General features: G+C 39.6%; 1 protein-coding gene across 5 annotated transcripts; it reads right to left on the bottom strand.

Moving 5' to 3' along the window:
* Window positions 1-1,250: 1,250 nt before the first annotated feature.
* wdr25 (WD repeat domain 25) lies at window positions 1,251-22,065 on the bottom strand. 5 transcript variants are annotated; one of them, XM_078278249.1, is made up of 7 exons: window positions 21,464-22,064; window positions 20,588-21,342; window positions 15,000-15,147; window positions 8,184-8,314; window positions 4,791-4,961; window positions 4,064-4,204; window positions 1,251-1,859 (listed from the first exon to the last, which is right to left on the bottom strand). In XM_078278249.1, the coding sequence occupies exons 2-7, from the start codon at window positions 21,323-21,325 to the stop codon at window positions 1,638-1,640; spliced, it is 1,551 nt and encodes a 516-aa protein (XP_078134375.1). In that variant the 5' UTR covers window positions 21,326-21,342; window positions 21,464-22,064; the 3' UTR covers window positions 1,251-1,637. The 5 variants fall into 5 exon arrangements, with proteins under 5 accessions (XP_078134375.1, XP_078134376.1, XP_078134374.1 ...); XM_078278250.1 differs by having other exon boundaries at window positions 21,891-22,064; XM_078278248.1 differs by having other exon boundaries at window positions 20,588-22,064.
* Between the last annotated feature and the right edge of the window lie 236 nt (window positions 22,066-22,301).

Raw genomic sequence — 22,301 nt, 5'->3', positions numbered from 1 at the left:
GACCTTCTTGATGCATTTGTCGTGATTCAAATTGACTTCCTTAATTGATTGTAGATACTCCTCTGTCTTCTTTATACATTATTCCGCTTTGTGAGGCCACAATTAAGGTTTATTTATCTCATGGGGAAATGTTCTGACTGGCGCTAAGAGTTTCGTTCAGGTTTTCAGTTGTTTTATTTTATTTTGTTATGCTGGTCTTTTGCCATTGCCCAACTCTTCTTAGGAAAGGTGTCTGTTGAATTTTGTTGATTTCAACTTATTTTTTATTAATTTAATTTAATCTGGTGACCTAAATATTCTTCTCCACTGTCTTAAACACCCAATGTGACAGTTTATACACTAAACCGACATCTATTAGCATAATGGTTAATGTGAAGATTTATGTGTCAAGTTAAAAGTTTGGTTACTTACCCGTTCACCATGGTTTTCTGTCGTTACTGGTCTTGAACTTTATTCTTTGGTATTTAGAGGCCCTTTTGTTTCATGATCTCTAATTTGTTTTAACATTAATGATCTTCAGTATCTGACTTGCTAGCCAGCAAAAAAAAAAAACAGAAAGATGACTACAAACAGCAGTAGCTTTCCCCATTTAGCACGTGCATATTATCATTTGGCTTCACAAATTGCTGGTGGTCCTTTAAGACAATAACAATGTCAGTTAAACTAATATACAGCATAAACAACGCCACGGGCTAGAAAAAGTACTGATCCATTGGAATTTCCTTGGGTGCCAAACAGCAAAGTGTATTTTAAGGACTCCTCTGCTAGATACTGAATAAACTCACCAGCATTTGCCTGCCTCTCACTGCTCTGTTGTTGACGGGCAGGATTTGGGAAGAACCTGGCAAAGTTTTGACAGATGTCTGCGTATTTTCTTTAGTTCTCTGGTTCTCTCTGTGTGATGCTTTAAGCTGTCAGTGTGAAAATAAAATGTCATATCAGAGCAATGAGAACAAAAAGGCATAGAGGAAAGTGATGCGTATGCAAAATGTGGAATGAAAAACACTACTGATTAGAAAATGCCCAAAGAGATTTTTTTTCTTTTCTTTTTTGATAAGAACATGATGATGAAGTCTCTTGCTGTTTTTGGAATGGAAAGCTGACTATAAAAGCATTTAGGTTTTGTGTGTGTGTGTGTGTGTGTGTGTGTGTGTGTGTGTGTGTGTGTGTGTGTGTGTGTGTGTGTGTGCACATAGACTGCTTTTCCACCACCTACCACTTCAGAATAAAAACTCATAAGAATAGTTCACTCTGAACTGTAAAGAAACTTTGTTTTATCTAATCCAGCGCATCATTCCCTGATTTTCCTGAAGATGGGCCAAATATGAAAAACATGCTTGCAATAACATTTACACAATAGAGAAGTTAATATCAATGGGAGTGATGTGGGTGTTTTTTATGATGCGGGTGTTTTTTAAAATAATGTGAGAACATTACAACATACACACAAAAACATTTTTCAAAGGCGTCAGTAGATAGTAGATTTGCTGACATCCAGCATTATTTGCCAAATTCTTATCATCTTATGCCAAGAGATTATGGGAGATACAGTCTTGAAGATGGATGTGCACATTATTTTTCAGTTAAGTATAATCTTCTCTTGGCCTTTTTTAGTCCATATTGTTCATTCAGAGGCCTTAGTGCCAGACCTTGATTTCACCAGCCCAGTCGCAGGTGGCCGCAGTGGCAGGCAGGACGGGATGCTGAGAAACACACAGGCAAGGCTGGCTGTGGGCGTGAAGAGTGTGCAGCATACGAACGCTGTGGTAATCGTAGAAGTGAGCGGAGCCGGTGGAGCTCCCTGAGGCCAGGATAGTTCCATCCAGAGAAAACTCACACTGCACTGCGTATCCCTCCACCTAGAACAAGAATGTATGTGTCAATTACAATGCATTAACCTTCCACCAAGAGCTATTTTAACATCAGCATAATAACTAGATTGTGAACCAGTTGACAGGCTTGGGCAGCCTAAATGTTAGAATAGCGTACATGGGTGTTGTAACATCTCTGGTGGTATTAGAGTTGATTGAGTTTAATTCACTGAATTAACAGACAGAATGCTTCATTTTTCATCCCTTATCTCTTACATTACACTTGAAACTCATTTGGAAGGATCTCTACAGGATGAGAAATGTTTACAGCGACCTATAACTCTTTCTTAAAGGTGCTTACTTCTTGTTGACATTCAAAGTATTGTCAAACAAGCTCGCCCCTCCCTCCTCCTCATCTCGTCCCCTCCCCCTCCCTTCCGCACACTAATACATCCATGGCACTAACTACCCAACCCCCACCCCCAAATCCTTCTTGTCGGTTATTGGCTGGAACACTCTTTGTTATGTTGTGTGGTGCAGGTTGGCCAGTTTGTTTTTGTTGCCTTTTTTGGAGCCTGGGCTGTCTACAGAGACCACGCTTTTTTACAGTGTGTTCAGGGGACAGGCAGCTCGCGGATAGTGAGGAGGAGATGTTTGCTGTATGTGACAAAAAATGTTGTAGCCGAAAAAACGCGTCACATCGCTTAGAGCACCTTTAATATATTTTTCTTAAAGCACCCATATTACGCTCATTTTCAGGTTCATAGTTGTATTTTAAGGTTGTACCAGAATAGGTTTACATGGTTTAATTTTAAAAAAACACCATATTTTTGTTGTACTGCACATTTATCTCTCACTGCTGCAGATCCTCTTTTCATCTGGTCTCCGTTTTAGCTACAGAGTGAGACCTCTTTTCTTCTGTACTATCTTTGATTGCACTCGCACATGCGCAATAGCTCAGATGTAGATCATGTCAGCTAGCTAGCTCCATAGACAGTAAAAGAAAGGCTGTTTCTACAACTTCGGTCAGTTACAAGGCAGGATTAGCTGGGAGACTTCGAAATGAGGGCGCACATGTAAGTAGTTCTTTTGTAGATTATGGTGAACTTGTGTGTGTTGTAACAGTGCTTTGCTATTGAGAACGAGCTAGCATGCTAGCGTTAGCATTAGTATGCTAACGCTATGAGCTAATGGTTGCGGTTAGCCAGCTCGTTTCGGCTTGTGACGTCACAAGCCGTGCCAATTTTGAACAGCTCACCCGGAGACTGAAGGCAGGACACATTCAGAAACTGTATCTCACTCAAAACAGCATGGATGGATTTTTTTCAAAGTTTGTATGCGTGTGGAAGCACCAGAGACACAAAAGAACACCCCAAATCCCAGAAAAAGTGTTTTTTTCATAATATGGGCACTTTAATATATCTTTCTTAATTAATAATACTTAATATACATATGGACTAACGAGTATTGTGTCAAATTAGACTTGAAAGAAATCTTGACCTATGCTTTATTTGTAGTTATTGTTGATCAATAAAGGCTGCAATAAAGTATTTATAATTACAGTACAGGTTGTGTGCATAGACTGTATAAGGTTGTGTGATACACTGATTGGTTGCACAACACATGTACTATGTTAGTTTGCTTCAAAGTAGTATATAATGAAGAAAATGTGAAAAAGGTTCAGAAATTAAATGTCTTTGTTTTCTGGAATGCTCCATTTTCTGTTTTGTTGATTTGAAATGTTGTGTTTTTCACCTCAGAGCCACCAACAAAACACAGGACACACTGGTATGTGAGATACCAATTTGTTTCCTGTCCATCTCCGGATCTTTCTTGAATCAACAAACCAGACACCATGTAGCAGCTCAACATGCTTTCAATAATATTTGCCATTTGTCATATTCTGCCTCCGTTTGCCTCCCTCAGTGGAAATATTGTATCCAATTAGTGTGTTTGTTTTGGGGGAAGGTGCTGCGGAGAAAACTATGGTACATGTCAACTATGTGTTGTGTAGGTTACAATGAGCATTTCATGTGTGTGTGTATAGGTTTATTCTATTATCTTTGCACAGTTCTGTGTACATGTGGGATGTTGCTGAAGTTGTTTGTATGTGTGTACATTCTGTATTGATCAGGCCTGTGTTCACCCCTCCCCCCAACACACACACACACACACACACACACACACACACACACACACACACACACACACACACACACACACACACACACACACACACAGTCGTTACTGACCTTGTGTCCTTCGTATCGCCGTCTCTTGTTCATTCTATAGGGCTGCTGGGAGGAGAACACCGCCATGTAGTCCCCGTTAGTCTGGGCAACAAAGGACTCCTCCAGTGGGTGGACAGCTAGGCTGGGACACGTGTACCGCTCCTGGTGGCCAAACAAGTGGAGAGAAGATCCAGAGGGGAAATTAATTCATTATTTGACCTTTTCTTGCTGTTGCTAACCATGAAGTCAGCTGCATGTCAACTAGACAATTATTTTGAAAAAGCCTTATGTTCCTTTTAATATAATGCAATCAATCTACTAAAGTCATTTCGGAGGACACAGTATGTGTTGTTGTATTATATGGTTTGTATGTCTGGTTATTTTGTCCAGCCTACATATTAAGAGTAGTATGAAGAATTCAGAAGACTCCGACTGTGCAATAAATGCTCAATTCAATAGCAGAAACACAGATGCAAGGACACACACACAGCACAAAGGTTATTCAGTAAGGCACACACCCTTCAGCACTTTGTAAATGTCAAAACATGCCAGTTCCACATGCCTCATTACCAACTTTGGCTTTTCACATATTTTCAGAAATTAACCTTAAATGGGAAATATGATTTGCCTGTTAAAATTCAAACTGCTTTTAAGCCTTTCAGCTGATAATTTCAACGTCATGTGCCAATCAGAACTGTATTTTTTCAGGGGCAATTTTTTTTCTCATTCACACACATATTTTCTTTACCTGGTAGATCTGGTTGGAGACCTTGGCTGTGGTCTGGTAGTCCCAGGCGATGAGGGTGCGGTCGGCAGAGTCTCTGCTCACGCAGTCAGAACTCGTTATAAAGTCCACACCACCTTTCAGAAACAGGATGTCCAGGGTCTGCTGGATCCCTGCTTTGTACACTTTCACCACCTAGAAACACACACAAAGTAGCATCAAGACCTTTAAAGTTCTTAAAAGCATGGAAATCTACCATATAGTGGTAGTGTGTGAAAAATCTCAAGTAGTTATTTATCACATTTAATACAATTACAGTCAGGTCCATAAATATTGGGACATCGACACAATTCTAATCTTTTTGGCTCTATACACCACCACAATGGAGTTGAAATGAAACGAACAAGATGTGCTTTAACTGCAGACTTTCAGCTTTAATTTGAGGGTATTTACATCCAAATCAGGTGAACGGTGTAGGAATTACAACAGTTTGTATATGTGACTCCCACTTTCTAAGGGACCAAAAGTAATGGGACAGATTAACAATCATAAATCACACTTTCACTTTTTAATACTTGGTTGCAAATCCTTTGCATTCAATTACAGCCTGAAGTCTGGAAGGCATAGACATCACCAGACGCTGGGTTTCATCTCTGGTGATGCTCTGCCAGGCCTCTACTGCAACTGTCTTCAGTTCCTGCTTGTTCTTGGGGCATTTTCCCTTCAGTTTTGTCTTTAGCAAGTGAAATGCATGCTCAATCGGATTCAGGCCAGGTGATTGACTTGGCCATTGCATAACATTCCACTTCTTTCCCTTAAAAGACTCTTTGGTTGCTTTCGCAGTATGCTTCGGGTCATTGTCCATCTGCACTGTGAAGCGCCGTCCAATGAGTTCTGAAGCATTTGGCTGAATATGAGCAGATAATATTGCCCGAAACACTTCAGAATTCATCCTGCTGCTTTTGTCAGCAGTCACATCATCAATAAATACAAGAGAACCAGTTCCATTGGCAGCCATACATGCCCACGCCATGACACTACCACCACCATACTTCACTGATGAGGTGGTATGCTTTGGATCATGAGCAGTTCCTTTCCTTCTCCATACTCTTCTCTTCCCAGCACTCTGGTACAAGTTGATCTTTGTCTCATCTGTCCATAGGATGTTGTTCCAGAAATGTGAAGGCTTTTTTAGATGTTGTTTGGCAAACTCTAATCTGGCCTTCCTGTTTTTGAGGCTCACCAATGGTTTACATCTTGTAGTGAACCCTCTGTATTCACTCTGGTGAAGTCTTCTCTTGATTGTTGACTTTGACACACATACACCTACCTCCTGGAGAGTGTTCTCGATCTGGCCAACTGTTGTGAAGGGTGTTTTCTTCACCAGGGAAAGTATTCTTCGGTCATCCACCACAGTTGTTTTCCATGGTCTTCCAGGTCTTTTGGTGTTGCTGAGCTCACCGGTGCGTTCTTTCTTTTTAAGAATGTTCCAAACAGTTGATTTGGCCACACCTAATGTTTTTGCTATCTCTCTGATGGGTTTGTTTAGATTTTTCAGCCTAATGATGGCTTGCTTCACTGATAGTGACAGCTCTTTGGATCTCATATTGAGAGTTGACAACAACAGATTCCAAATGCAAATAGCACACTTGAAATGAACTCTGGACCTTTTATCTGCTCCTTGTAAATGGGATAATGAGGGAATAACACACACCTGGCCATGGAACAGCTGAGCAGCCAATTGTCCCATTACTTTTGGTCCCTTAAAAAGTGGGAGGCACATATACAAACTGTTGTAATTCCTACACCGTTCACCTGATTTGGATGTAAATACCCTCAAATTAAAGCTGAAAGTCTGCAGTTAAAGCACATCTTGTTCGTTTCATTTCAACTCCATTGTGGTGGTGTATAGAGCCAAAAAGATTAGCATTGTGTCAATGTCCCAATATTTATGGACCTGACTGTATATTTAGTTAGAATTAATGCTATCCATGATGCTTTTATAGCACAGTATTCTTCTAGTTGGAATACACAATGCTCAAGGTTACTGAGCTCAGAAGAGAAATGAACTGGAATGAGGGAAACATCTGGACCTCAGCCTTCAAGGCGGGATGACAAGATGACGACTGTGGTACAGTGTGTCAGTGCTCTTTTCCTTTAAAGTCACTTTCCTTGTTCTATGCACTTATACTAATGCTTCTACTAATGTTGTTAGAGTATAAACAAAGTAAGTGAAGCTACTATCAGGGTAAAGCAGTGTCATAACAACATCTTTTATATTTATATTTAACAACCAAATAAAACCCATCAAAATCAGATGTTTATGTGGCCTCTTTAGGTAAACTTTAATGTTCATCTGCAGTGGAAAATGTTGAAATGAAGTTACCACGTGCCATGTGCGTACTCTCGATCTTACGGCTGTGTGATGGCCACAGCAATTTAATTAAATCAACCCCGGTGAGCTCGGGCCCAATTTAACCCCTGGGTTAAATACCTTTCTTTACTAGCTCAGTCTTATCAAATACCATTTTCATTTTTTTATCAGATTAGGTTTCATTTCAGATCTACTGAGCAAACAGCTAGCAGCTACAATCTACATGGGACAATTTGACCCCTGACGGCAACTTTAACGGCTCTCTTTCTGCTTTGCAACTTGAACCAAACTTTTAACTCTTGTCAATGAGCTTTAACATAACATGGCAGAGCAATCTCATGCATCCAGTTCAATCTTATGAGTCTGTTTGGAAAGATTTCCAGCTTATGGTTTAATGTTGTGCTTGTGGGTTTTGGCCCTTTTTTGTCTAGAGGGGGTAATTTCATCCCAAAGCAAGAAAAACACAGGCAAGGCTAAGACTGACAGGCAGCCACACTACAGCATTAACCTTTTTGCCGAGGACTGGTCCACACTCGCTCTGCAACTCACATTGAAACCTACTGGCGAAAGCAATCCCTGCTGTATTAAATCTTAAACCCTGCAGCGAAGCGATACGACTAACCGTGGGGGAAAATAACATGTGCACATTCAGATTCTGAGGAGGTGAATAGGATTATCATATAAAACAGTCCATTAGGCTTAATAGCAATACTAGGTTGCAGCTTCACGGGAACAATTTATGAGTCCTGAATGAAATTAAAACTTGCTTTAAACAATTACTGCGATAACTTGCAGTGTTGCTTCTATGCATACGACAATATTATCCTTTTAATGAAATAAAGCGTGGGTCATCGTGCACGCCAAATGTGCACTACCATGCTTGTACCTGTGTGTAACTCTGTACCCGTGTGCAGGAGTGAGCTGTAGATGAGGAGCATGTGTTCAAAGCTTTCCTGCCTTGGATGTATGAGTTCAAGCAATAGTCTGTGAACCAGAGTCAATAAAAATGATAAATCAACTGTAGGGAGGTTAATTAGTTTGACCTTGCAGCTGCGAGAGTCCCAGGCCTTGACCACTGAACTGTAACCTCCGCACAGGAATACGTCTGGGTTGCTGGGATGCAGGACCACACACATAGCTTTGAACTGGTTGTCCAATTTCACTACCTGCTGCCCTACAGACAAGAAGAAATAAGCGAGAGAGATAAAAGAACAAGATCTATCATCTTTTGTCAGTAGTGAACACTTGGATTATATACTACAAAACTTAAGTATGATGGAAACATTTATATTTTTTTGCTAAAAGCTAAGATTCTTAACACAAGAGCAATTTGCAACATCTTGCACTCATATACAGAGTTACTTTCAATCATAAAAGATAGCCTACTTATTTTTCCAATGAATAACTTATCTTTCTTTTTAAATATTTTCAAATAACCTCCAACAATAAGGAGGCTACATATATTCACATCCAGTATCAGGGATAGTAGCAGCAACGTTTAGTCGACTAATCAATTTGTCGAGAATTTAATAATAATCAAGGGGAAAAAAGTGTCTTTGCTTTTTAGCAGGGTTCCCATATTGTCATGATGATTATTGTTTGCACATCACTATCAGACCTAAAGATACAATTCACAGGAAACGGAACAATCAAAAGCAGTTAGGGCAACTCACCAACCGCATCCTTCATATTACTTAAATCTACAATACATTCACCATATATTGTACAAAATAATACAAATACAATGTTTGTATTTGTAATAATACAAATCTACCTACGGGTACAAATAAAGTAACCTGAACCTACTGTATTTGTTTACTTGTAATAATGTAAGTAAAGTAGAGTATTTGACACTAAAAGATAATTCTTTTATAATCATCTAGATCCATGAACACTATGTTGACATTTTGACCATTTAAGACTTGAACATGAAGCCTTTGGTGTGGAGTGAAAGCACTGCTTTCATTTGTGATGCACCTAGTAAAGAAAGAGCTTGCTTCTGGGTTCAACATCCTGACGGTGTATATATACGTGAGAGCATGCAGTGTTTAGACCTGAGTATGTTACCTAATCAACACCAAGGAACTCGTTCCTAGCTCAACTCTGACCCCTGGCTGGTTTCTGTCATCTCTGGGCACCGACATTTCCCTGAGCCGGCAGGGCTGACAGGGCTGTTTAATCTCTGCCCAAGGAGTATCACTACTGCAGCTGCTACACACATCTGTCAGAAAGAACCAATATGCTCTGCCTGCAAAAAGAATAAAAAGTTTCAGACTATTTAACTAATGAATGAAGACAAACTGTTGCAGTTTGTGCCACATGAAAAGCCACACATTTTTACATATCTCAACTGTCAAGACTAAACTAAACACAACATACATTTCTTTCGAGATGCAAGTTCTGCTGTCGTTGGTTTATTAATTGAGTGCAATATGAGGATCCAATCCGCCCATTCCATTCCTGTGCAGTAAACATTGTGTATAATTAAATTGTGCCATCGCCTGTAAATCTCGCTGTAAGCTGCTGAAAAGTGTTCCCAACTCAATGTACCTTCTGAAATACATGAAGGAATGATGTCAAAGTGAAGGGATGAAAAGCTTTCTGTGATCAATTCAGGTCAGAGGCAGGACGTGAGCTTGTTTACAGGCTACATCCATCCGTTTTTGATCACGTCTTTCTGTCACTAAAAAAAGCGTCACATAGATAGACCACGGACAGTTTCTTGTGAAACTATTTTTGTCATTATAGTTGCCCTAGAGCAGTATAACAACTCAACTCTGTCTCTAACACATTTTAATGATGGGGGGCTATGGGAGTGACCAAAAATCTGTAAGATTGCACAGTTTCTGTGTGCGGGTTGCAGCACGTTTGCAAGAGCATGTCTGGGATATTTCAAGACAGCAGCCCATCATACATGTCTAAAAAGCTGCTTGATTTAAACATTTGCTCAAGACAAAAAGATCATCTAAACTAACAAAGACATGAAGATGATAAGAGAAACTAGAATATAAAACATTGTTTGGGCTAGAGGCGGCTTTATCTCAAATTAATTTAAAAATGTCCTACTTAAAAACAAAACAAAAACACATATAAAATTAAGAATGACAGGGTGCGACCAAAAATTAGTTTCCTGGGAAAATGATGAAGAGGCAACTTGAGGAGCCAAGCCAGATTATTAGCCAGCAGCTCTGTCAAAGGCTATGTAAAGTAGAACACCTCAGGGTTCAACGCCTCCTCATTAATTCATCGAACAAACAACAAAAACCCCATCCAAAACAGTCTTAGTCCACAACATAAATGCACTTAATTTCACACTTGTTCCAGGATGTTCCTACCAAGTCTTTTTAGAAAGGGGAATGAGTCACAGATAATAAACTGCAGCAAAATGGACCTTCTTTCACTTAATGGCGTACTAGCACGCTCCCAAATTTGATCACATTGAACCAAAGTTTTAACAGGCAATTTCGGCGGGTTCACACTTCCTGCTTAATTGGCTTACCCGTGGCGATACGGAGAAGATCTGTCATTGAGATTTAAAACTCGTGTTTGGCAAGGCGATGAGAAATCAACATTCTCCTCATAATAAAGAGGGCCTCGTCATGTTTTAATTAAGAAAGATTAATTTGCTTGCTTGAGAGGGGAGATAAGGGAAGACTGCAGTGATCTGTCCCTCTCACGATAGTTTACTTTGTAGTCCTGAAAGAACTGTGATCATGCTGTAGAGCTGACACACACAGTGGATGACTACAGCACAGAGGACATTAGGGGGGAAACTGGTATGAAATGGGATATTCTGCCTCATTACTGGATCCACCAAAGCAGAGTGCTGTCACTGCAACATAAGCAAAGGTTAGAAACACATTACTAAAAATAATATTTTGGAAATAGGCTTAATAAGCCATATTTGTAACTAGTTTGAAACACTGACAAACTTTGACTAACCTTTAGCTACATTTAGGAGGTGTTTACGCATTGTAATAGCAAATTTACCTTGATAATGAATGCATAAATCAGTTTTTTTAATGGCCATGTGTTCAATTAGCACCCTCGCATTGATACCTAGCATAAAAGTAGAGTACAACGTCTGCATTATTGGAATTTTGTAAGAGTAACAGTTATCACTTTTGTTGTGTTGCACATTTTAATACGGTTGACATTCACTAAGGGTATAAGGCCTAATTCCTGGTGGGAACAGGGAGATGGGACTCTCAAAAAGTAAAAATAGTTCAAGTATAAAGCAGCTTCAAAAACACCAAATGCACAGACTATGGGAAAAAACATCCCACTTCATGTTGGTTGCTTTGTAATCATATCATCGTCACAGCATATATATATATATTTTTTTAAATACCAATGTCTTTACTATAATTACATGTGCACTAAAGTGAGTTCTAAATGGGACAGTCACCACAGTGGCTAGTAAAGAAGTAAAACCTGTGTCAACCTAACAGACTAATTCTACTGTAACATATGGCTTTCAAAGTGCTTGCCGGGGGCATTTGGAATAAATGCTTCAGTGTGTGCTGCTGCTGTATGCATTGTCTCCTGGGCTGCAGTGCTTAAGGTTCCTGTGTTTATATTGTACGGGTTACTTCCCCGAACGTGTGAACGAAGTATCAAACAGGTAAAATGAAAAATATCGAAGAAAATACAAGAAACCCCAGACATGTTGCCAATATTTGAAACTTTATAGGAAGTTGTATCAATTACAACTCTTGGATCAGTCTCATCAATGCCATAAGCTAGGTGATGATTACATAAAGTAGAAGGTCCCAAAATTCCAAAAGACTGATGTTTTCCTGTTAATATTTAAAAGGTTATGTAGAACATAGCTTAAACCCACTGTTAAGAACATTACACTTAATTTTTAAAATTCACAAGTAGATCTTATTTTAGTTACTGCAAGCCAACATGACTTTATTTTGGACATTTACTAAAATATATAAAGCAATGATATTATTCTTTTTCAAAATATATATATATATATATATATATATATATATATATATATATATATATATATATATATATTATTTTGAAAAAGAATGAGCACTTTGTATCATGGATTGCATGGTTGGCTAACAAACTGGTAGCTTGGGTTCTACAATCACATGCACGAACTGACACTTCAACCTGTGGCAGCCTGTGTGTATGTATGGGCATATTTTCCTACGCCAGCCTCTGCCAATCAGCTTTTCCAAGGACAGCCGTGATAGCGCTGAACAACAGCTGCAACTTCACAGTAATGCCCTCCAGATGAAATTCATGTATTCCTCTCCCCAACTCATGCTCTCTCCGTTTCTCCTCTGAATTTAGTCTGTCTCTTTTGATTTCTTTCTCTCGCATTCTTCCTCTCCTCTACCTTTCTCTTTCTGCATAATGCTTCTTAACCTGCTCTCCCTCTTTATATCCTCCTCTCCCTCTACTTTTGCTATTCAGCTGTGACAGCCTGCCTGTGGCCCACTGGGAGTGGATATAAGATTCTACAAATTAAATTGGACACAGTAAAAACTACAAAGACGGCCAAGGAAAATGGGCCCACACACCATTCTGAATGCATAGGCTCCTTTATAATTCCATTTCTCTTTAAACATACCAATTGGTGCAGCATTTGGTTAGCGATGCTGTGGTAAAAACAAATTGGGGTCATGTGTCCAACAAGACTCTCACTGATCATTAAAGGGCCCGCAGACATCTCCAAAGAGCGCTCAATTGAACAGAATAGCCCCAGCTGCCTTCCATGTTAGAGCTGAGAGCCTTTGCATTACTGTGAAGTGCGTAAAGATCACATTCATCCTGATTAGTCTGATATGGCAAACACTCAGCTCCCTCAGTGTCCCATTATTCTTGGTAGATCTAGCGTTGTGCGGCATGAATGTTGGGAGCTTCATTAATTTTTCAAATACCATTGTCATAATGATGCCAGCACCTTGGTGCAGCCTTGTTGTGAGTGTGTCATATGTGTTAATCCTCTGGAAAGATGGGAGTTGTAGCGTAGGTATGTCAGTCTGTATTGAAATTATTATGAAACAAATGATTCAGCTTGGCCTCTATGTTCTTTTCACTGCTTGAATGTGACTGCTTTTAATATATCAGTATCAAGGTCTTCGCTTTAACACAACAATTGCACTACAATTAGGCAGAAACTGGGCAGGAATTCCCAACTCCCATATTAATATGCAACTAAATGAAATTTTCTGCCATAGGAATGCTTATTGCTCTGTAGTGCCAGAAGACATCCTCAGACCCTCATTCTCAGCAATGTGGTTTATTACATTTTTCTACAAATAAATAATAATAATAGTAAGAAAATAAATAAGAATAATAAAATATCATAAGACATAGAGAGATTAGGGCAGGATTGACTTGTAAGGGCTCTTTGGATGTCGGACATTACTTCAAAGCTGCTAATTTGACACCAATGGGACATCCTACAGCGCTGTGCAAGGCACCCATGTCTCCCAAAGTATAAGACCAAAATATTGGTCTGTTTACAGTTGTGGTTTGTGATGTTGCAGTGTAAGGTCATGGTGGCTGCTCCTGTGGTGATGTATCCATTATCGATCCCCTTACTGGAGCTGCCTGTGTGTTTAATGGGCAGGCCAAGCTTATATCCGTAGGCTTTATTGGCAGTATTGACAGACATGCTGAGAGGGGAAGTGCAAACGGTAGCAAGTCATCACAGCTATGTGTTGACCCTAGAGATGTAGATGCCACAGGGGCTTCAAAACAATGTATATTGTATATTCAGCCTCATTCTGTTAAGCCTCTTTGAGGTCTTTTCCTACACACATGAACACTGCAGCATATTTAATGTTGGTGAATGGACAGAAGGGACAAATGTAAGGAATTTGAGATGATTCTTGGTGACTCTTCAATCTGCGTCTTTTTATTCTTACCAACATTTTTGATTTTCAGCTGTGCAATTAATTAATTGTTTCAGTTGAAGGAAATGAGTCCTGAACAAGCAGTTGCCCTGTTGTAGATCGTCTGTGTGATTGGTTCTCATCTTTTCTGTCATGCTTGTTAAATGTATGCTTGGCTTCAAAGCATAGCATTTCCAAAGCAAACCAAATTATTGAACAGTTGTAAATGTCACCTTCAATGGTTTGTATGAGCACACAAAAGGGCCAGCAAACACAATGAGCCGGTAGTTCAAAGTGAATTTTGTAAAAGGTAGACAAAAAAGAGATTTTCAGAAAGTATTAATGTTTGCTTTCTTTGTAAGCGTGTACTGTATATATATGTCTATGTGTGAGATACAGAGAAAGAAAAAGAGTGGTGTCCCATATTAGGGACCATCTCCATTGAAGCGGACGTGTAGCCTCCATAGAACCTAATTTAGAGGATCGACCTCATCCCTAAATGAGACTATAGCATCATTGCAAATTTTCTAGTGTTTAAAGTAGTATAGTAGTTAATAGTGGCTGGACCCCAATAGATTTTGGGATACTAATTACCTAACTATTTACTGAAATATGGTTGTTTCTTTTAAATTTTGGGAAAAGAAGGCAGCATTTCTTGGGTGCACTTGGAGGAGTCGACCGGTCATGGCATTTCAAAGCCACTCCACACAAATAAGCAAGAAGTAAAATCGCCAAGACGTTTTGTTTTGCCACAACATCCACAAAATGTCTATTAAAAAGCAACTACAACTGAATTTCATTTAAGTATATAACTATAACTTCAATATTTTAGGAAAATATAAGGTTACACCACAGTCATTGTAGTTTAGCGTACATGGCCTGTAGACACATGCAAAATTGCATCCAATGTTGCGTTCAGTTGCAGGCGACTTCAGTCGTTCGTTATGTGACGCTGTGTTCATCCGACCTACAAAAAGAAGTGTTGCTTCTCACCCGTCTCTACGTCTGTGATCACAGCCGTGTTGTCAAAGGAGCCAGTGAGAAGGTGACGCCCGCAGGGGGTCCAACAGGCATCACGCACAGCTCCCGAATGGCAGGTGTAAAGCCTCAGGCATCTCCCGCTTTCTGCTCCATCCCACACCTGCCAGACATGGGCACATCACGCACATCAAACCAAAGTCACAAACACACTTAGAATGCAGCAACAAAGTCACTGTTACTGACTGTGTACACAAGCTCAAACCGTTCTGGAAGAAAGCTTTTGCAGTTTTACTGCATGAAATACACAGAATGTGCTATTTAACAATTTGAACTGACAGGAAGTAACTGGGTTTAGTTTTTGCCGATTGCTTACACACTGAATGTTGCTCATTGTGTTAAAACTCTTTACACAAGCCAAGCCAAGACACAACACTTGGAGATAAATATCTCACTTCTATGTCAAGATGAAACAATCCTTTTTCAAAATAGCCTTTTTGCAACAAAATGGTACACACATACACCACTTGAATTACTCTTTCAAATCAGCAACAACACACTGATTTACTTTATACAAAACACGGCCCTCTTTAGTACTTTGTATACCTATTTTCTCATACAGGCTTCTGTGAAAGATTGTTCCAGTACAGAACGTCTACATTTCAATAAATGCAAAAATAGAAAGGCTTCAGAAGGTTTTTACAACATAAAACACAAAGAAAAGTAGAATTACATTACAGTAATCAATACAATATGTTACTTTAAACAAACAATAAAATAACTGCATACAGTGCAATGGCAAACAAAAAATTGTTTTGTAAAGGCTAGGGTGGATGGTTTATGGATCCTGCCTTCTGTTAGGGTCTGGTCAGTGGCCACATCACCTCATTCACATCACAAGCAATATCATCCCTGGCCAGACAACAGGGGAAATATTGCATTGCAAGCCTCTTCCATTGCTTGCAGAAGAGGCATGCGGGCATGTGATTGGCAGTCGTACACTTTCCAACGCCAAGCCAAAAAGAATTCCTCAATTAGATTGAGAAATGGGGAGTAAGGGGCCGAGGGTACCTGAGGTCGGTTTGTAGTGCTGAGGCACAAACTGGTGTTCAATTACTGTCTAAGTGTTGGGTGTGTGGGTGTGTGGGTGTGTTGCCAATTCCAGATAGTGTAGATACGTGTTTTCCCAATGATTGCAAGAGTTTTCGTCTTGAACAAAGTGTCTAATGTAAGAAACAGTGTGTAGTGTTTTGCAAGAAGGGTGTTGCAGAATTACAAACAAAGTGCAAAGTAGAAAACGTGTTTGTATTTTTGGTTCCAAAAGTTCAGGTTTTGGTGCTTTGGTCTAAGCATTCACCTTCAGTGTCTAAGCAATTGGCAAAAACTGTAAAGCAATTGTAAGATCCAGAACGCAAGATTATATAATAGTAATTTCATTTGTACTCATTGTATGCTCTATAAAAGAAAAGAAGAAAAAAAAGATACTGTGTAGGTGTGCCAAAAGGCTAAAGGTTGACACTGACCCCTGCATCCTTTACACCTCAAACAAACAGCAGATGAAATGAAATGCAGTATGACAGAGAGAAGACATTAGGGGGCACTGACACACTGTGCTTTTCTTCAATCGAACAAGAGGAAAGGACCTGCATGCTTAGGTCGGCATTTCAAGGCAGTTTACTGAGAGTCAAATATACAAGGCCTGGTTTGCGGCCACTGCTCTCCCGAACAAAAGTCATTTTTGTCTGCCATGCCTTTGCAGGTGATGCATTCAATGATTCCTCAAGAATGGAAAATCTTTCCTGTGTTAACGAGAATTGAGGAATGTCTCTTTTTCAAAGCTGACAAAGATATAATCTAAGCCTTCCTCCTCTAAATTCTATTTTAATGAAACAAAAAGTTAAATTACTCAGCAAAGTGCTGCTGGATAGACTGGCATAGTACGTATACAAATCTGACTTATTAGTTGAATTTAAAAGCAAAGACAACCTTTATAAAGAATTAATCAAACTAATTACCGTTGAGTGTGCCTGTAAATCAATTCCCCGTGGGGTGTAATGGCTCTAATGGTTTTGTACTGTTTGAGGTTTCTCTGATTATAGAGAGGGCAGAAGGGAAAAGCACCCAGCTGCCTTCTGTTAGTTGTGACTGCCATGACTACAGTATCTAACACTGGCTTAAAATGTTATATCATGGTAAAAATAAAGTGCAAAAAAGGCCTAATAAAGCAGACAGTCATTTGTCAATGAAGTGTTAATCTGCCAGATTGTTTTTTATGTTGGCGATGTCTTTCATCATTGCTGTGGTGTTTTCGCACTGTGCTTCAAAAAGATCAATGGGCATGGCATGGGCATACTGACCAACAGACTGGTCAATATTGCGAAAAAGAGTAGGATTTTCTGTCAGACATGTCAAAAGACAAAAGCTTCTCCATGAAGCCCAGCCTAAAATCCAGTTGGCGGTCTGATTGGGTGCTGACTGAGGTATATTCAAGTAATGATGAAGTACTTTTTGGTTCCCCGGCATAGCCAGGGCCATACTTTGAAGATCTGTGAGGCACTGGAGATCCCTCTCTGCCTCTCCCTGTGTTTCATTATTAAAGCTCTATTCTCCATACAGAATAAGAAACACATTGAGGAGTTCTGTACCACATCTCCCACAGGAGACAGATGGGGAAAAAGATAGATGGACCCCCTGTCTCTGAGGCTGACATATCAATCCAGCAGGCAGTAGTTTAACAAACAGAATGCCTGAGATGTCTTCAGGGTTAGAAAAAAACGACTGGGAGAGAGAGACACACACACACAGAGAGGCCTACTTTTGATCGCAAAAAACGAAATATTGGAGTGAAACATCTACTGTATTAAGAATATTTCCATTCATTGTGCAACAGGATATGCCACTTCTCTGTATGATCTTAGGCTTAGGGAAACACTGCCATCTCAAGGTGCCATGAAAATCTGTTAACAACTGATGATAGCATCTATAATCACAAAAGCTTCAAAATATTCAACTAAACACAGACTTCTACATAACAAGTCTGATAAAGTAGCATGGTGTCTAAGCCCTGTCTCCAATGAATGATAGCGTTAATGATGTCCACCATAACAGCACCATTCAATGCACACACAACTGCAAAAAAAGCGTACAATGTGAGACCTGGGCATGGGTGAAAATGAGCACTTGTTTATTTGCATCCCCTTTAGTTTCACGGCCACTTAACAGACAAGCAGAGCGGATCCATGCAGATGACTCATTGGGGTAATCTGCTTCCTAAATAACTCTCGGTAATTAAAACTAAATTGTTATTCGTGTTATCAACTTAAAACTGCTGCCTTACACCTGCCGTAGCCATTTTAACAACAGCTGCAAACAGGCTGGAATAATGATAGTCTGACTCGGCCTCTGACAGACCGGATGAAGGAGGACAAGGTGGAAGCCTGAAGGGAGTTGGTGAAGAAGAGGGAAAGTGTTAAGACTTCATAGGGTGTGTCCCCTCTTTGTCATTAGCCAAAGAGAACAGAAAAGAATAGCTGTAGTCTGAGTGCTGAAAGACATAATCGATACAGCAACAATGTATGATAAGCTGTCGCAATACAAGAAAATGAACAACGCTAAACAAACATTTTCACATATGTGCCTGTCATTTTCTATACCAGGACACCCTGAAGTGTATTATTGTACTCATACCATAGTTGGACTATTGGGTTGACATGCAACAAAAGTCAAAGGTAATCAAAATGGTTATGTGGAAAGCACCTTTACCAGCAGGCTACTAGGGCGCCTCTGTGCAACTATTCGGATAATTGATTAGTCACTCAAGTTACTTTTCCAACAAAAATTTAATAAAAAATGTCTTAGTTCCAGATTCACAATTGTAAGTAGTTGCTCTTCATGTCTTATGTGATAGTAAATGTGATAGAATGAAATCTTTGAGTGTTTGACTACTGATCAGACAAAACTAGCAATGATACACTTTGGGCTATAGGCTAATATATTGTAAGGGGTAGACCAAACGATTAATCAATAAATAGAGGAAATCTACAAATAATTGATAATGATAATAATTGTTAGTTGCAGCCCTACATGTTTTCAAATGTGTGGTTAGTTTAATCAAAGGTTAAGTTTTATTAATGAGAGTTAACTGGTAAGTGTGAACTTAAAGTATTGTTGCTATGGCTATCTGCAGTTTATTACATAGCAGTTTGCAGTATATTTGCAGTCATATTATTTAATGAACACCTGCCAGCTAAACAGTATTTTCTGTGGCCATAAAAACATCTACAAGAATGACATGGCCAGAGAATTTATTGAAATAACTGCTTGTGACTGTGAGGAGGAGCACCCTATTCTCTGCCACTGACTTATTAAACACAGTGAGAGGTAATAAAAGTGAGCAGATTATTTTGTTTAAATAACTATTACTCTTACTGTACATATACTGTATGCCATCATCTTAAGTCATTTAATTCCAATATGTTTTTAATTTTATTTCAGGACAATAACCATGAGGAATATGTCACCATCATGAGAATAAAATCTTCATATCACCTCATAATCCTACAATTCTGGTCTAAATCACGTCTGATTCCAGTTGAAGCGTGCACTGCCAATAGTTAAATAGCTAACTTAAATTACTGTGTGGAGGCTGAATACCTCTGAGGTCAGTGCAGACATTTAGAGAAAAAAATGACCTCCATTCAAATTGAGCAAAATGTCTCACAGATACATAGTATTTTACATGCCCATCTATCTATTGGTGTTACAGAAAACATCTGGTTAGGATACTCTGAGATAGAGAAGAAGAGAAATCCTTGAATACAAACAACCAAGTTTTCTCCTCCTCGTCTCCACCATCTGCTCAAACCGCCCTTTCCAGGTGCCAGAAGAGGTGGCTGCCATACTGCTGCACTTTTATGATTATGCAAATGATTTCATGCATATTCAAACCATTAATTATTCGGAGTCCTCTTAGGATATTGGTGGGGTACGTGGTTTCGTACTGGGATAGAAGTATTTTATGCATCACCTGCATGACTTGACCTTTACAGTCTGGAAATGAAGGATTGTTTTCCAGGTGTGAAATACAGAAAAGAAGGGGGCGGGGTAATCAGAAAGAATGAGACTGAGAAAGAGACAGATAGGAAGCCCATGGGTCCTGACATACATTTAACTGACAGTGACAGATATGGTTCTAAGAAAGTGGTTTGTGGTACATTTATAAATCGAGGCAGCAGGGCAGATATTATCTCACTGCCTGCGACTCTGCGCCAATTACTATGAATGTCAGGTAAGCGATTATCCCCTTACACCTCCCCGATGCACTTGGCACCTGCCTGAAAAAATATTGATAAATGGATTTGTGTGTCCATGTAAATGGAGTTTGAGAAATGAGGACACATTTTATCACATAGAAAAGAATCAGAATATCTATATCTTGAATTACATTTCAGTTTGATTCGAATAAAAAAAAAGAATTGTGAAAGCCTACAGTATTGCACTACAAAAGCAATGAATCCCCTCTTTATTAATTTCATAGGTTCCAAGGCTAAGTATCAACCTGCATCATTTCTGAAGTCAGTGATAGTTTTATTGTAGCTCATTACCTTGAAAGTCTTGTCCATAGAGGCAGACAGCAGCAGATGACTGAGATGAGGCACAGGACACCATTGCACTGTGTTGACTGGACCCTGGTGGCCTCCCAGGCTCATCAGAAGCCTCCTTGGTATCCCTGCAGCGCCAGGCTTGTGGGCAAGATGAGGCTTTACTCTCGCCGACACATCGGAAAGAATTTGGTTTTCCCTGGTCTGATTCCCTGGGACTTGCTCTGCTGGGTACTTTGGGTCCACTGTCTCTACTAAAGTGGCAAGTCTCTGTCTCTTGGGGATGTACGGTCTGACACCAGACAGGACAGCGTGATGTCTCCTTGCTGAGTTCAACCCATCGCTAAAACTTTGTGGTATAGGAGGTATAGTCTGCAATAGTGAGTTTGTCTCCTGAATCGCAGGTAAACTCAGAGGAGCTGCAGTATCTCTAAAATGTTTTTCTTGTGCTGCCCTGTCACTGCGATATTTTCTTTCCCAGTCAGAACAGCTCTGTGGCAGTGAATGTGGGTGTAGTGAAGAACTGCTTCTTTCTGAGACATCGCCATGATATTCCAAAACTGACCTGTCATGGGCAGGAGTGAAGCTGTGAGGGCTCATTACCTCAGAGGAATTACACATCCTGACTTCTTGGTTTTGTTCACGAATTCCAGCTTGGACAGAAACTGATGCGCCCTCCTCCGTTTGATCAAGATAATCATCCTCTGATTCTGAATCCTCATAGGCCACTAATGAAGACATCTTCACATGATGACTCTCTGTTTGAAAATAATATAGGGGAAATAAAGAGACAATAGGGGAGATGTAAGTAAATCCATTAAAGGCCCAAGGGTGACATCTTGTGGTTGCTTGTATTTCTGCACCTAAAAGTATACTGACTTGTCACTTTTAGATCTGTTACATCATCCTAGATATTAAAATAGTTTGACCTGGAAGTTTAACCAACTCTTTTGTTGGAAATGTATTGTCACTATTGGGGTGAAATGTGTAGCAGCCACCTCCATGCAGCATCCAAGCAGACTTTGAGAAAATATGAAGAATATAAACCCTCTCATTTTATTTAAAAATGGAAGGGCAGGGTGATAACTTTTGGGAGATCTAGAATTTCGAGCATTAACGTTAGCTAAACATTAATCTAACGTTAGTTAACGTTACGCTGGTAAATTGTCGTATGAAGTTCTTCTATCAGTCAACACAAAGCCAAAACAGAAAGAGTAATAGCTAGCTAGCTAGCTAACTCAACGACGTACCACCTTCAGACAGTCATGCCTACAAAGTAAAGCTAACCTGCCTTTAACTGCCGTACCTGCAACCTGGTTAAACAGTTAATATCCGACCTATGAGCGTTAAAACCATGGATGTATTATAAGACCGGTTAGAGTCTATGGTTAAAACATATGTCATATTTTCAACAACAAAAAAGGGTCCAAAATAAATCCCGCAAAATCATTAGAGATGATACAGAGTTTCAAAATAAAAGTTGTTTCGATGTGTCTACTCATGTTAATCGGGATGTTTACGCGTAAACGCTTTTATTCTGAAACCGCCGGTAGGAACAGAAGCGGCTGTCTTAAATCCTCCGATATACACCGTATTGAACGTATTTACACTTAGTTTAACTGGTGGATTTACTATGAAATTAAGATGACAAAATATAGAAAACCGTCTGCGTATTAAATTCAGTAAACAGAGTTTTCAAAGGTGGCACTTTTCCAGT

The sequence above is a fragment of the Sander vitreus genome, chromosome 20, assembly GCF_031162955.1.
Source record: "Sander vitreus isolate 19-12246 chromosome 20, sanVit1, whole genome shotgun sequence".
NCBI lineage: Eukaryota > Metazoa > Chordata > Actinopteri > Perciformes > Percidae > Sander > Sander vitreus.
This window is presented reverse-complemented; position numbering and strand designations above follow the sequence as displayed.

Bases quoted from the DNA above. Each gene is read 5' to 3' on its own strand.
- wdr25 (XM_078278248.1), bottom strand. From the start codon at position 21,325: ATGTCTTCATTAGTGGCCTATGAGGATTCAGAATCAGAGGATGATTAT. The intron at 8,315-14,999 runs GTGAGAAGCAAC...TCTTGTCTGTAG, and splicing joins GATCACAGACGTAGAGACGG to GGCAGCAGGTAGTGAAATTG. The intron at 1,860-4,063 runs GTCAGTAACGAC...TTCTTGTTCTAG, and splicing joins GGCGATACGAAGGACACAAG to GTGGAGGGATACGCAGTGCA.